General features: G+C 43.5%; 1 protein-coding gene across 7 annotated transcripts in view; it reads right to left on the minus strand.

Moving 5' to 3' along the window:
- LOC309338190 (uncharacterized protein C6orf118) overlaps positions 1-13,325 on the minus strand; it is a 46,881-nt gene that overhangs the window by 29,679 nt on the left and 3,877 nt on the right. For all 7 annotated transcript variants that reach the window (XR_014154789.1, XR_014154790.1, XR_014154791.1 and 4 more), the window contains exons 3-9: positions 10,862-10,984; positions 9,984-10,043; positions 8,844-8,968; positions 7,018-7,076; positions 6,542-6,729; positions 4,161-4,214; positions 3,179-3,240 (exon numbers count right to left, since the gene is read on the minus strand). Coding sequence is in view for 3 of the 7 variants with exons in the window: in XM_081855181.1 (XP_081711307.1) it covers positions 3,179-3,240; positions 4,161-4,214; positions 6,542-6,729; positions 7,018-7,076; positions 8,844-8,968; positions 9,984-10,043; positions 10,862-10,984 (671 nt within the window). In the remaining 4 variants the exon portion in view is untranslated. The remainder of the gene's footprint in view (positions 1-3,178; positions 3,241-4,160; positions 4,215-6,541; positions 6,730-7,017; positions 7,077-8,843; positions 8,969-9,983; positions 10,044-10,861; positions 10,985-13,325) is intronic.

Raw genomic sequence — 13,325 nt, forward strand, 5'->3', positions numbered from 1 at the left:
GGTCAATGTCTTAGCACACATATTTTAAATTAGCGGTTAAGGTTTTATCCTACATATTTCGATTGTTTTATATCTGTACTATTTACCATGTAAATAGTATTTATAGAGTTTAGTTTTAACCTTTTACCTGTTCTCTATTGCCGTATATGTCTCTATTTCTGATCTGTGTTCATAAGAAATCAATTCTTTCATTCATTTACTTCATAGGATATGAAGCAATGTTCTGTGGAGAAGCAATGTTCTGTGTCTATTGTGGTCTCCAAGACTGTTCCAGAATGTTCCTGTCATGATGCCATCTATACAGGAAGTCCTCCTTATAGTGAGAGCATGTTTGGGAGATGGGCTCTTAGGGCTCCTCCACACTTACCTTTTGCCCCACACCAACTCTACCCCCCCCCCAAGTATGTTGGGTGGAGTTGAGCCCCCCACCCCATGTTGAGGGGCTTGGTCTTGCTGGGCCTTCCTGAGATGGTGGCGGGCTTGCCGGGCCTCTCCATAGTGGTGGTGGGCCTCATTGTCCCCCCTCACAGTGGTGGTGGGCCTCATCAGGACTTGCAGGCTCCTCCTGACACGCATGACATCACATGTGTGCATCACATGTGTGATGTCACACGCCGAGCTCCCCCCCATGCTGGGTGGAACTTAGTGTCTCTGCTTGCTAGGCAAAGATCTGTACTTTCAAGCTCTGGGTTGGACAGCTCCCCTGCTCCCGCTGATTTCCACAGCTGAATCGGAACAAAAAGCAAAATTGGGTTTTCTGTGAGTTGTCATTTGCTCTGATTCAGTGGTAAGAGTAGGTAGGAGTGGGTTTCAATGGGGAAAGCGCTGGGGCAAAAAACAAAAAAGTGTTTAGACGCAGAGCTTTAAAGCACAGACTGTGCTTAGAAACATGGCACAAAGGGAAGCCTGGATGAGGCCAAGGGTGTTCATCTTCTACAAGTGCTAATTCCTACCTGGGTTGAAGCTGACAAAGTCTTCAGGAGCTTTTTTGTTAGCAGGGACTTTTCTGCAATGCACCTCTTCTCTATCTAGTATGTCCCCTGAGCCACTGGATGGGGGATTGCATGTGACCCCAATGAAAACTACTTTGGACATCTCAAAGGTAGAGTGTAGGATAAAGAAATTTAACACTAACAGCAGCAGCAGCAATAATAACAACATTCGAGCTAGCATATGTTGATTTAGGGAGTGAATAGAAATATAAGAATATTCCTCTGTAGTCCATTCCAACTCTGATATCCTAATCTAATCCCAGTTTCAGTGAAGATACAGGATTTATGCATAACCCATTGTATCAAAATATGGCTGGAGATGTGTGTTTCAAATGTGTGGGCTACTGAAAGCAATTCAGTGTGGACAGGCAGTATCCATACATGCAAGCACATTCATTCCAATGCACATCTGGATATGCATCTGATTCGTTCCTCTAGTTCTTGCTTAGGTTCATGGGTGGGTTGGGCTATGTGTGATTCTATATTACGGAGAGTTGGTAACAAGAGCTAAGCCAGCTGGGTATATTGTGTGCAGGTAAATATTGACTTAGTCACACATTTTGCCTTCAGTTCAGCAGATAACATCACAGAGCACCCAATAAGTTGCTCCTTTGGGGACCGAATAGTCTCGTTATTAATCTGTGCCTTGCCGCTAATTAATGCCATTTAAATAAGCTTCTGAGCACTAAGGGCAAGGGGGGGGGAGAGATGATCCAGTTCTGACTTCACGCAATTAGACACCCTCCTTCAATTATGCCTCCCAGACAGACTTTGATTCTCAGGCTCCTCACAGCCTTTCAAATTCCCTAATCTATAATGAAGGAGACTGACGCCAGCTCCCAAAATGAGAATCATAATAAAAGGAGGGCAAAATTTGGGAGCACCCTCATTTATAAACTGTCTTATTATGCAAATATCTCCAAGGCATGGTACAATTTAAAGGAATCTGAACACGCACTTTCACTGGGAGCAAAATTGGAAATCGTCTTAAAAGTTTAACACATTAAAAAATATTTAGTAAGGGCATTTCTTTAACTGTCTCCCGGCTAATTACTTTTAATAATTAACAGCCTATAAAAGAGACTAATTAACCTTGTATCCCACTATTATCTGCTGCTAATTGCCTTAATATTTTATTGCCAATAACCTCTAGGATAGCCATATTTCAATGATTTTAAAATAACACCACTGTGGTTTGGTTTGGGTTTTTTAACTTCTGACATAACAAATTCCATTATTCTTGCAGGAAAATGAGCTGTTCATATCCTTCTGCATTTCCCTTTTCCGATATCATCAAGGCAGAGCAGGCTTAGCTTTTCTCTTCATGGTGCTGAATAACAGCACATGTTTTTCTCCATCTTTACAAAATCCCTTCATTGACTGTTAGTGACTAACAAATGGATGAATGGAAGTTTGGCTAGAAATAATCTTTTGGTGACCATCCTCTGATGGCTTTTTTGTTTTGTTTTGTTTTTTGCACTTACCAAAAGCTCTCAGACCAGTTGTCCCAGAGAGAGCTACTGTTTGTTCACCTCACAACTGTGGAGGAATCAGTTACATTGGTATAAGGCCTTTCAAAGGGTCATCACCACAGATTGTCACAAACAATGATTGTTTGCTGCAGTTTGGGTGGCTGGCACTCAAAAGTGTGTGGCCGATTGTTCATGGCACAAGTCCCTTGACTGAATACATCATGCATGCTTTCCTCACAATCCCTAACATGGCACATGTCCCTATGTAGGTGTAACTCAAAGTAAACTCCACAAAGTTCAAGGGGACTTTCCAGATAAGTGTCCAGAAGACTGCAGCCTTGCTTAATGTTTTTGTGCGCATGTGCACAATATAAATATAATGTAAGGTAGATTCCATAACCAATTTGTGGCAGGTAGTATAAAGAACAGAGCCATATCGGGCTTCAGTCCTAAAGATTTGTTAAAAAATGAAATATTATGGAACTCGGATTTATGTGGAAGCACTGCCTGCTGATCCAGGGACCTTTTTTCCAATGCCTGATGTGCGGTGACTCTACATTTACTCAGTAATGAGAGAAATGCTGTTGTTCAGGGTCACTCTCACTGCTCTTGCTGAATGCACTCCATAGTTAAGCCCTAGGTTACTCTGACTCTGAGTGAGCTCAGGCACAGTTTAAGCCTCGCCTAGTTTATTATTAGAACGTTCAGACTCACCGCTGGCTTTTCTCACTAAACTTCTGCCTCTGTAATGCACTTGTGATTGTCTGTTCAGCATCCTGAGAAACACAAAATGAGACAGATTCTTTACTCAAAACAAATTGGTTGATATAACATACATCCACGCAATTCACAGATGACTGATACAACTATATAATGTTTATTCATAGCTATTTGTTTACATATAGAACTTATAGATATTTATATATGTGACTTAATGATGCTGACGTACATATACTGATGAAATGAGTGCCATATATATATAGGTCTATATATGTAAATGTTGGTGGTATCAGCTCTGCACATGGCACAGCTCGGGAATTCTATGAAACCAAAAAAGTTTTGAACTCAGTGGTTAAAATCAGTGCAGTATTGGAAAGTTCAGTTTGCCATCTTGATTCAAAATGGCATCCAACTGTATCTAAACATAGATAGAAATCTGTTTTGTTTGTTTATCTTTTGTTTCAGGAACTATCATGCTAGTTAAGTGTTGTCCAAATGCATAGTGGGCAGAAAATATATAGCAGACTTGTGAAAATTACCCGGCCTGAAATTTATAAGTGGATAATGTAATTATCCTAGTGAGAAAGCACAGCATGGGCTGATTGAAAGCCCTTTTGCAAAAAGTCCCACACTGCTCTTTGTAGAGTCTGCCTGCCTCTCCTTCTTCCTGTCCAATGCCTCACCCGCTGACAAAACCCCAGACTGCTGCAGTGTAGTCTGGAATATTTCAGTCCACCATCCTAATTCAAAATGGCACCCAGTAGTGTCCAAACATGGGCCAAAACCCACTCCTCCATCTTGGGATCAGTCACATCAAACAATGATATCTCATGAGGTATCTGAACCCATAAAGAACAGACAGACAGATAAACCATTTTCCAAAACATTTAGTAGCCGTAGGGCAAGTACCTTTTCTAATGATGCAGTTTTTGATGTATTGAATGGATGTATTTGACTAAAAATGAATCAAACTTACTCCTATTTGTTTTTTAAGAAACTTGTTAGATGCCTGGAGCTTTGATGCTTCACCCTGTAAAAAATCATAAATATGCACCTTCTTAAATGTCTTGCCATCTTTTTTGATCAGTAAAGACTGTAAGATTTTGCTAAAGTCATAATCCTATAGAATCATAAGAATGTCAAAAAGAGCAGCACTACGAATTCAATATTGGAGCCCCCCCCCCCCATTTTTAATACTTTCAAACCATTTTTATACTTTCAAGCTTCCTGTAAGTTTGTCCAGAATCCCTTACACTTTTTTAAAAAAACCACCTTCCGGATTGTGGGGAGGCGCTGCTAAGCTCTGTCTGAGCTGGTATTAGCATCTTGCTTGGTATTGCACGAGAGGCAAATAAAATGTTGAGGGGCAGTTTGTCACTGTTCAAATAACATAACAGGAAGCTCATGTTTTCCACCTACATACATTGCTATCTGCTCAGATATATGTAAAATGTGAAAGGGGAAAAAAAACAATAAGAAGAGATGATCATCCCCTTTCCTTTGTCATGGATTCATTCACTGTTCCTAACCATTATTCCTTTTCTAGAATGCCCTGAAATATTGACACAGTTCATTTTGTTTGTGAGTTTCTCCCTCCAATGAGAAGACTGTAAACTTTTGCTTCACTTTTGATTCTGATTTCAGCTAGCCACAGTTTAGCAGTACATCCCAGTGGCGTAGCGTGGGTTGTCAGCACCCGGGGCAAGGCAAGTAATTTGCGCCCCCTAACCCCTGGATTTTAGCACTCGAGTGCGAGCGCGCCCCCCAGATGTTGCGGCCGCCCCCTGCACCCCCACGCTACGCCACTGGGGCTGGGGGCGAGCGAAGGAGCCAAGGACCCCCCCCTTAAGGCTCAGCAGGAATTTATTAAATTTATTATTTGCGGAGCCCCCGCGGGCCGAGGCAGCCGAAGCCCCCTCCCCTCGGGCGCCTCCCCACCCCCTCCTCTCCTTGGGCTGTAGGTGAAGCCCGAGCTCCGAGGCGCTCCAGATCCGGGCTTGGCGAGCGCCTCTCCTCCCCCCCGGCCTGGTCCGGGGGCTTCCAGCCGCGCTCCATCCTCACCCGACACCCCCCCCCCCGCGGCTGAGACTTGCGCTGAGAGCCGGAGCCAGCGGCGCCCCCTTCCGCCGGGAGACCCTCGCCCGCCCGCCGGCTTCCTCTTGGAGGGTTTTGGGGAGAGCAGGGCGCGGTGAGGCCCCTCGGAGCTCTCCTCCCTCCCAGTCGGCAGAAGCAGCCGCCGCCTGTGGCTGGGCCGAGGGGATGGCGTCGGCGTCGGGATGCGGAGGCTGCCCGTGCCCGGCCAGGCATTGGTGGTGGCGTCGGCGCTGCTGCAGCGGCTGCTCCTCCTGCGAGCAGTGAGTGGAGCGCAGCTGCAGCGGCGGCGGCGGGGGGGGGCGCGCCCGCTAGGGCGCAAGGCTGGCGGTGGCGGCGGGGAGCCCGGTGGAGGAAGGAACTTGTCCCTTCCCTCTGGACTCGCGCCCCCCCAAATGTTGCGCCCGGTGCGGCCGGCACCCCTGGCACCCCCCACGCTACGCCACTGGTACATCCATACCCTAAGCTGTGGTTAGCCTTAACCAAAGTACGCTTGGTAGGGCCACGAGAGAGGGCCTTCTTGGTGGCTGCTCCCAGACTTTGGCACTCCCTTCCAAGGAAAGTTATACTGGCTCTCTCCTTGTTATTTTCTGGCAGGTGAAGACTTTCTTGTTCAAACAGGCTTTTGGGAAGTGGGTGTTTCTTAAAGAAAGGACTGGTGCTGTGGTGTTCTTATTTTAACAATCTGCATGTTTTAGTGGATGTGTGTGTGTTTAATTGCATACTCTCTGTTATGTACTGAAGTTCTCACCCTGGGCCAGCAAGGGGATACTGTGGATAGTTATGCAAATGAAGGATCGAAAGTGACATTCAGTGATTGGATAGTTTGTATGCAAATGAAGGATCGAAAGTGACGTTCAGTGATTGGCTAGTTACAGAAAATGGTTACTGTTGCATTCTAGTGGAGCTCTATATAAGCAGGCTGACTGAGCTCCTCAGTTCAGTTCAGTTCCAGCTTATAAATAAAGAGCTGCTTTGGAAGAATCGCTGTGTCGTCTGATATGTTCGCCCACAACTTAACACTCTCCAACTTGTTGCTGCTGGAAATCAGGATGTGTGTCTTCCCAGCTGTGCTCCTGTGTGAGTCATGTGACCTGTGTGAGCTCACAGAGCCCCCAAACACATGTTTTCAGGCAAAACTTGCAAGATCACAACCTTGCACGGAATCACAGAGCCCAAAAACATAAAACTAAGGCATACCACCTTCAACAGAATGGAACATGGTGATATCCCCACCTACCTTTTCATTATACCCTTGGATCTTACCTCTAATTCTTTAACGGTCTTTTCTCGGATGTTGGCGATGCCAGCAACCGCCATCGTTTCTTTAATTTCTTTCTGCATTGCTTGGATTTCCTCCCATGTTGTGATAACTTGGCACCGCAAGGATGCAAGTAGCTCAGCGTTGGAAAGGACAGGAGTCTGTGCTTTGGACGCCTCCTCCCGTTCCTTTTCTGCAGGTGCAAAAACATGATGGTGATTTGGAATGGAGCATTGCAGCTGCAATCTTGCAATCCAAAGGCAAAAGCCAAACAGGTTGAGGAGAGAAAAGGAGTGAAGTAGCTTTTCCCTCAGCAGGATGTCTCTCTCAGCAGCCTGACACTGTAGAGAACTATGGCACAATATTAGTCAAGCTCAGAGTGCAACATTGGACAATGCCCACTGATTTTACAGTTCTTCTGTACGATCCATAAAGCATCCAACACATCAGTCCCATTGTTCAAAGCAAAGCTACCACTCACCTGTCATTTTTTCATAAGACTGGCTCATCCACAGCTCCATTTCCAATTCATTTCTTAATCTGAAATGTAAAAGAAGGAAAACGAAGCCTCTAATTCATTCCAGTCTGGCAGCGGCAGTGTTTCAAGACTTGCACAATATACGCCAGACCCAAGCAAAAGTGGAAGAGCTGATCCTGTTGAATGTGTTTACATGAGGATTACTCCAAATGCAAAATGACTCCAAATGTGCACTGTGTGTTTGCTCACCCACCAGTTTATTAGCTGCATGAATGAAAAGCAGAAGCCCTTGGATAGCAATCAGATTCTCCTGATTGCCCTTTTCTCAAATATAAACAACAAGGGCCATTTTCTCCAGTCATTTCCATGTTTACCTTTTGTGGGTATTTTATTTTGTGGGTGTCAGGCGTAAGCCATAAGGCAGGATATCAGTGAATGACAAACAAAACAAAGGGGGGGAGCACTCCTTGCAAAGGCTGACGTTATTATAAGTGCACATCAAACTAGGTTGGCTTCACTCAGCCCTACAAATTGCAGGTGCTAATTTCTGGGGTTAGCAACATACATAGCTTTTCCCCAGTTCTATCGTATGGGACAATTTGTAAATCCACATGTACAGCTCTGAACATTTGTCAAGGCCAGACAGTAAAGTGAGTTCCTTGATTCATCAGGGATGTGTCTACACAATCATTTTAAGAGCCCTACAAGATTTTAGTGCAGGCAACCAAGAAGTCTCCTTCAAGGTTTCAAAGTTACTTTTAATAATATACTGTTGATGTCATTCTGAGGGCATGAATATTCATGGATATAACAGAGAATCAGAAAGCATGACAGACTTTGTTCACATCCTGCTTTTACTGGGAAAACAGCCAATAAGTTCCAGGACTTTTGGCAAGAGATTAAGCCTGCAAGTCCATAACATTGTTATTAGAGAACAAGTCCTGTTGAACTGAATGCAACTGCGAGTAAGTAATTTTGGAACTGCACTGCACAAATGTACTTAGATCCCATTGGCATGAATAGGGGTTAAGCTGCCTGACTGTGTGGAGGCTTGGAGCCTAAGACACCACATATATTCACAGCCGAAAAATTTTGGTCTGTGCCAAGTGGATTATGATGTGATAAGTAAGAAGGTAAAACAGGTGAGACTTTTTGAGCCACCGAAGACAGAAACAGGAGCAACCACCAAAAACACCTCTCTGTCTGTACCAGTTACTTATTTCTGCCCCATTAATAGCATTATTGAAGGACAATAGTGGAACATTCAGAAGGTGTGGAACTCTGGATATAAGCAAATCTGTCCATTTTTTGTTTCTCTGTTTTTCATTTTTCCACCCTTAAATTCAGTTCTGCACATTTCCACATCAGTTTCTGATTATTTTTAATTAAAAAAAATGTCCTCTTGAAAATTAAGCAGCATTTTCATGCAACTGTCTCCTCACATACACAACTCTATGTATTTTTGCCTAGCCATGGCCCCTTATTACATGTATTTTAATATGCTAGTTTCACCAATCCGTTTACCCTAGTATATGCATATTTTAACACATTGTGTGGCTGAAGAACCACATCGCAAAATTCAGAGAAGTGCAAATTTCAAAAGTTGGCTGAGTTTTCTTCACATCCTGTTTCAGAAACTGCAGGTTGGGTAGGTTCACCTGTAAGTGCCAATTGAATTCCCTGCCCACACCCCTGCAGGCCAATTCATTTGGCAAAATCTATGTCTAAGCCTTGGTGCTGTGCCTACCAAACCCACAAGAATATTGGCTACCCTGGTTAAGGCTCTCTGTGTGTGTGTTGTATAAACATTTCACATTTACACAACTTACTCTTCGTTTCTTGCTAAAGCCAGTCTGGATTTCTGCACAAGATCCTGTATCTCCTGCCTATTCTCTTCTATTTCATGAGTCATCGGTGCCCTCTTCTCCATGCCTTTGACTTCATTCTGCAAGGTCTATATTGTGGTGGAACGACAAAGATAACCATTAGGACATTCCAGCAGGAGGGAAGCATACCTGTGAGCAAAGCCAGCTTGCGCTATTATTCTTAACTGGGGTGACAGAACATATCTTGAGTTTGTGTTTATGTGCATACATTTAACACACCATAGATTTAACACACACACACACACACACACACACACACACACACACACACCATTGAATCCTGGGAACTGTAGTTTTGCCCTTCTCCGAGCTACAATTCCCAGCAGCCCTTTTACAATTACGGTTACAAGAATTCGGGGAGAGGGCTACTTTAAATGCATGGTATGTACACTGCCTATGATTCATGTCACTGCATAAAGGCCAATTACAAATACTGAGCAACATTCAGTACGGGACAACAGTACACAGGCCAGATCCAAACTTACAGCAGGATGAGTAATCTGTAATCTGAACTACAGGTGAGGAATAGAATGCTTCCCTGTGCTAGAAACGTCCTAGAAGAAGAAAAATCTGACTCAGTTCTTTGCCTGCTTTTTATACACCTTTAAGCACCAGGCAAAAACTTTCCTCCTCAAGCAGGACTTGGGCTGATTGACATCCAATGCCCTTTCAAATATGCTGTGGAAAGGGGAAATTATTGGTTTGTTTCTGTTCTTATTTTTATTATGTATTATACACACACACACACACACACACACACACACTGAAGTTAACGTTGTGAACCACTCTGAGATCTATGGGTACAGGGCGGTATACAAGTTTAATAAATAAAATAAATTAAGTTCATTCTACTGCAAGTGCTAAGGAGGCCTAATAGAGCACACACAGAAGGCTAACCCAGCTCTACCGTTAGACGTAAGGAACGCTTGAGTTCTGTGCTGCCTGAAACTGGGGACACATGTTATGTGAAGTGTGGATGGCAGAAAGTGCCATTCATTACGTTTGCAACAAAGGAGCAGTGGGACAGGCCCAGACAGATTCATACATTGCATTATATTAAAAAACAAACAATGATTTTTTTACTCTGTACTGCATTGTAGGGAGAGATTCCAGCAGGATCAGCATGTAGAGTTCATATTCAGTCTGTAAAGCCAAACAAGAAAGTTAGACAATCAGATATCTACATAGCTTAGAGACGGCACTTAGATGCTCTTTGTTCCCACACAGTGATTTTGGAAAAGCGGGACATCTCACTCCTTCCTGATCTTCAAATACATTTAAAATTTCCTATAAGATACGAAAGAACTTGATAAGCTAGTGGTCAGCTGCAAAGGATACCCAGAGTTTTAATTTGTACATTTTATTTGACAGCTATCACTTATTCTATGTATCAATGACTTTTAGTATGTTAGGCAGCCCTTCTTGCCTTCCTGCACTTCAAGAAAAGCCCAGCTGATGAGGTCATGCGGTTTTCAGGAAGTGTGAGAATTCAGGGAGGCTGCAGAAGGCAGACCGCCCAAAATATTATTTATAGAATGAAAGGGCACTCATGAAACTCATTGGCCACATTGAAAGCAGGTTAAACACAATAAAAAAAAACCTGCAGCCACCAATGAGAATTTCACTGAAATTTTCCCTTTCCTTTGACAATTCATAAATGCAGTTTCTTTTTTCATAAATTGTCCAAAATTGGGCTTTCTTTTCTTTTAGAGAAGGGGGGGGATTTCTAGCACATTTACTAGAGAAAACATGCACATCCTTCATAGCATAACTTTGTACAAATATCCCTTTGTATCCTGTGTGATATTGAGAGGTTGTGTGAGCTACATAGAGCCACAATGATGTTGTTAACTAAGCAACTGTTAGTTAAAATGAATTCGGTGTTAAAGGCATCACAGGTGCCAAAGCAAGCCTCCAGGGGCTCGGGATATACCGGCTTAAATGTTAGGAACAGCACATACTTTCACTTCCTTCAGTATGTCACCAAATATCAAAGAACTGTTGCAGATATCTTCAAAAACGTCACCAACAGCCTGCAACCGGTTGAAATGAGGCCGGCTGCAGTCGCAGATATTCCGAAGTGCCTGGAAAGGAAGAGAAGGAAATTCACAAGGTTTATTCAGATCTGATCCCTTTGGCATGCAGGTCAAATATAAATTTCAGACAGTCAGATCCCAAGCACTTCCAAACCAATTTCTCTTCCAAATAGGGAAGAGCTGTAAGCCCCATCACAGATGGCGTTTTGGTTCATAGAAAGGCAAGCAAGCTCCCGAAGAGAACATTTGTACAATTTGTATCTTGTAGTATCCAAAGATCATGTTACTTCTTCCAGGAACCCAACTTCTCCCTTGCTGTGTATACTCCATGGTTGTTGTTGTTGTTGTTTTCTTAAAAAAAAAAATACAACCAATAAAATCCTTCATGCCCTGGGCAATACATATTCAAGGCCAAGAAGGGCTGGATTCTGCTGCCTAAATTATGCAAACTGTTTCTTTGTATAATTTCTCAATTTTTGCAAACTTTATTCATGTTTTGGGAATCAAGGGACAAAGTTTCTGGAACGTCAGTAACAACACTAAACATCTCATTCAACCACCTATTCTGACTCCTTAGATGTTAGCAGACAGTGAGTGTGTTCATAAGCCCCATGGCCCTGTCAGGATCAGGCATGAATTGGCAGGCTCAGGCTGCGGAGAAGAAAGCAGATGGAGGGGTGAATCATGGGAACTGGGGGTAGAGCTTCTTCCCCTTCTAGCCCTCCTGCGCAGTGGAGAGCCTCACTGGGGCTGAGGACAGTATTGATCACCCACCAAGGATGGCTGAGCCAGAGGCAGCAGAGACTGAACAAGAGGGGAAGATGGAGCCTCACCACCAAGGACCAGACTCCACCTCTGTAGGTAGGAACAGACTCACCCACCCAGGTGAGATACTCTTGCGGCTAAGTGTACCATGCCTCATCTTTGAAAGTTTTGCAGGAGGGGATTGGAAACTTATTGGGACATCTTCATTGCTTCTTTTCTGTTCTGAACTTCTTGCCTGGGCCCAGAACTCTTCACTCTGTCCTCGTGTTTTGGGTGAGAGTCAGGACAGATTGCCACAAGAGCTAGAAAGCAGCTACTAGAATGCTTGTGGGAATTAGAACATAATTCATTGATACTATACCGGTTGTATTGGCTACGTATTAGCTTCTGGGTGCAATTTAAAGTGTTGTTTTTGGCCTTTAAAGCCCTAATCCACAGTCTGTGGCAGTTTTTGTCAGTTTACATTTCTTGGTACAGAAAGTATTGATCTGAGGTGTAGAGATCTTTCCTATTCTAATTAATTCAAGAGAGTTCTGGAAGCTTCTCCATGTGAAAGAAACAAGCAAAAGGTTCAGGATGTTTGGGTTACTCCTTCAGAGAAGACAAGTACAGCTGGCTTAAACTGGTTCTGTTATCTCTTCTGTTAAGGTCATGATTATTATAATAGTAAGGCCAGAAGGAGCCTAGGTTTCACTTTCTCTTTCTGTCTCTCCTTCTGGTGTGGTGCGCTGCAAACAGTGTTAAGGTTTAGTCTTATTATAAGTTATTGTAAGTTTAAGTCAAGTCTGCTGCAATTGGACTTCTTATGGACAGTGCCGATCAGGAATGTATTGGATTTGTGACCATTATGCTCATTTGCCTTTGGTAGCAGTAAAACTCTGCTGGATAGTAATAATAATAAATAATATATTTTTATTTATACCCCGCCCTTCCCGGTTCAGAAAACCGGGCTCAGAGTGGCTAACAACAAATTTAAAACACTTAATTGTGATACAACAAAAAACAGCATAAAATACAGTATAAAAGTGTGAATAACAATAAATTCAAAAATCAATTTAGGGGAAAATCCATCCAATAAAAATTAGATGATCACCAGGGCTAGCTGGCTAAATTAGTCCTATGAAATACAATTGCCTCTGGTCTATTTTGGGGAAAACCTGTAAGTTTTTACTCTGCTAACTATACGTTGGAATCTGCTCTGGATCAATATTGAGCAGAATTTCATGACAGTTTTGGCATTTCCAGACAATCTAATTAAACTGGGTTCCTACAAAGCTGCTGAAGGGTTAATTCAGAATTTGTGGGGACAGTGGGCTGCAGTAGTGGTTGGTGGTGCAGAGTGGGGTGTGGTGGCACTGCTCAAGACTGGCTTCCCTATGTGGAGATCACTGCTAGTAACTGAGAGGGGGAGAGTAGAGGAAGTGGTGGGATCAGTGTAGTGTGGAAACAGCAATGGGGTCTATCCTTCACCTTTGTCCTCTTGGTTACCCTCAGCAACCTCCACATTTGGAAGCCAGGTGAGCAGAGCCAACCCACTCCACCCTGCTCCACCAATCACTGCTGGTTAATTGAACCCATTCTAACAGATGACAGGTTTGAGAGCTTGAATACCCGGCTGAGGCCT

This window comes from Podarcis erhardii (assembly GCF_964252035.2).
Source record: "Podarcis erhardii genome assembly, chromosome: 3".
NCBI lineage: Eukaryota > Metazoa > Chordata > Lepidosauria > Squamata > Lacertidae > Podarcis > Podarcis erhardii.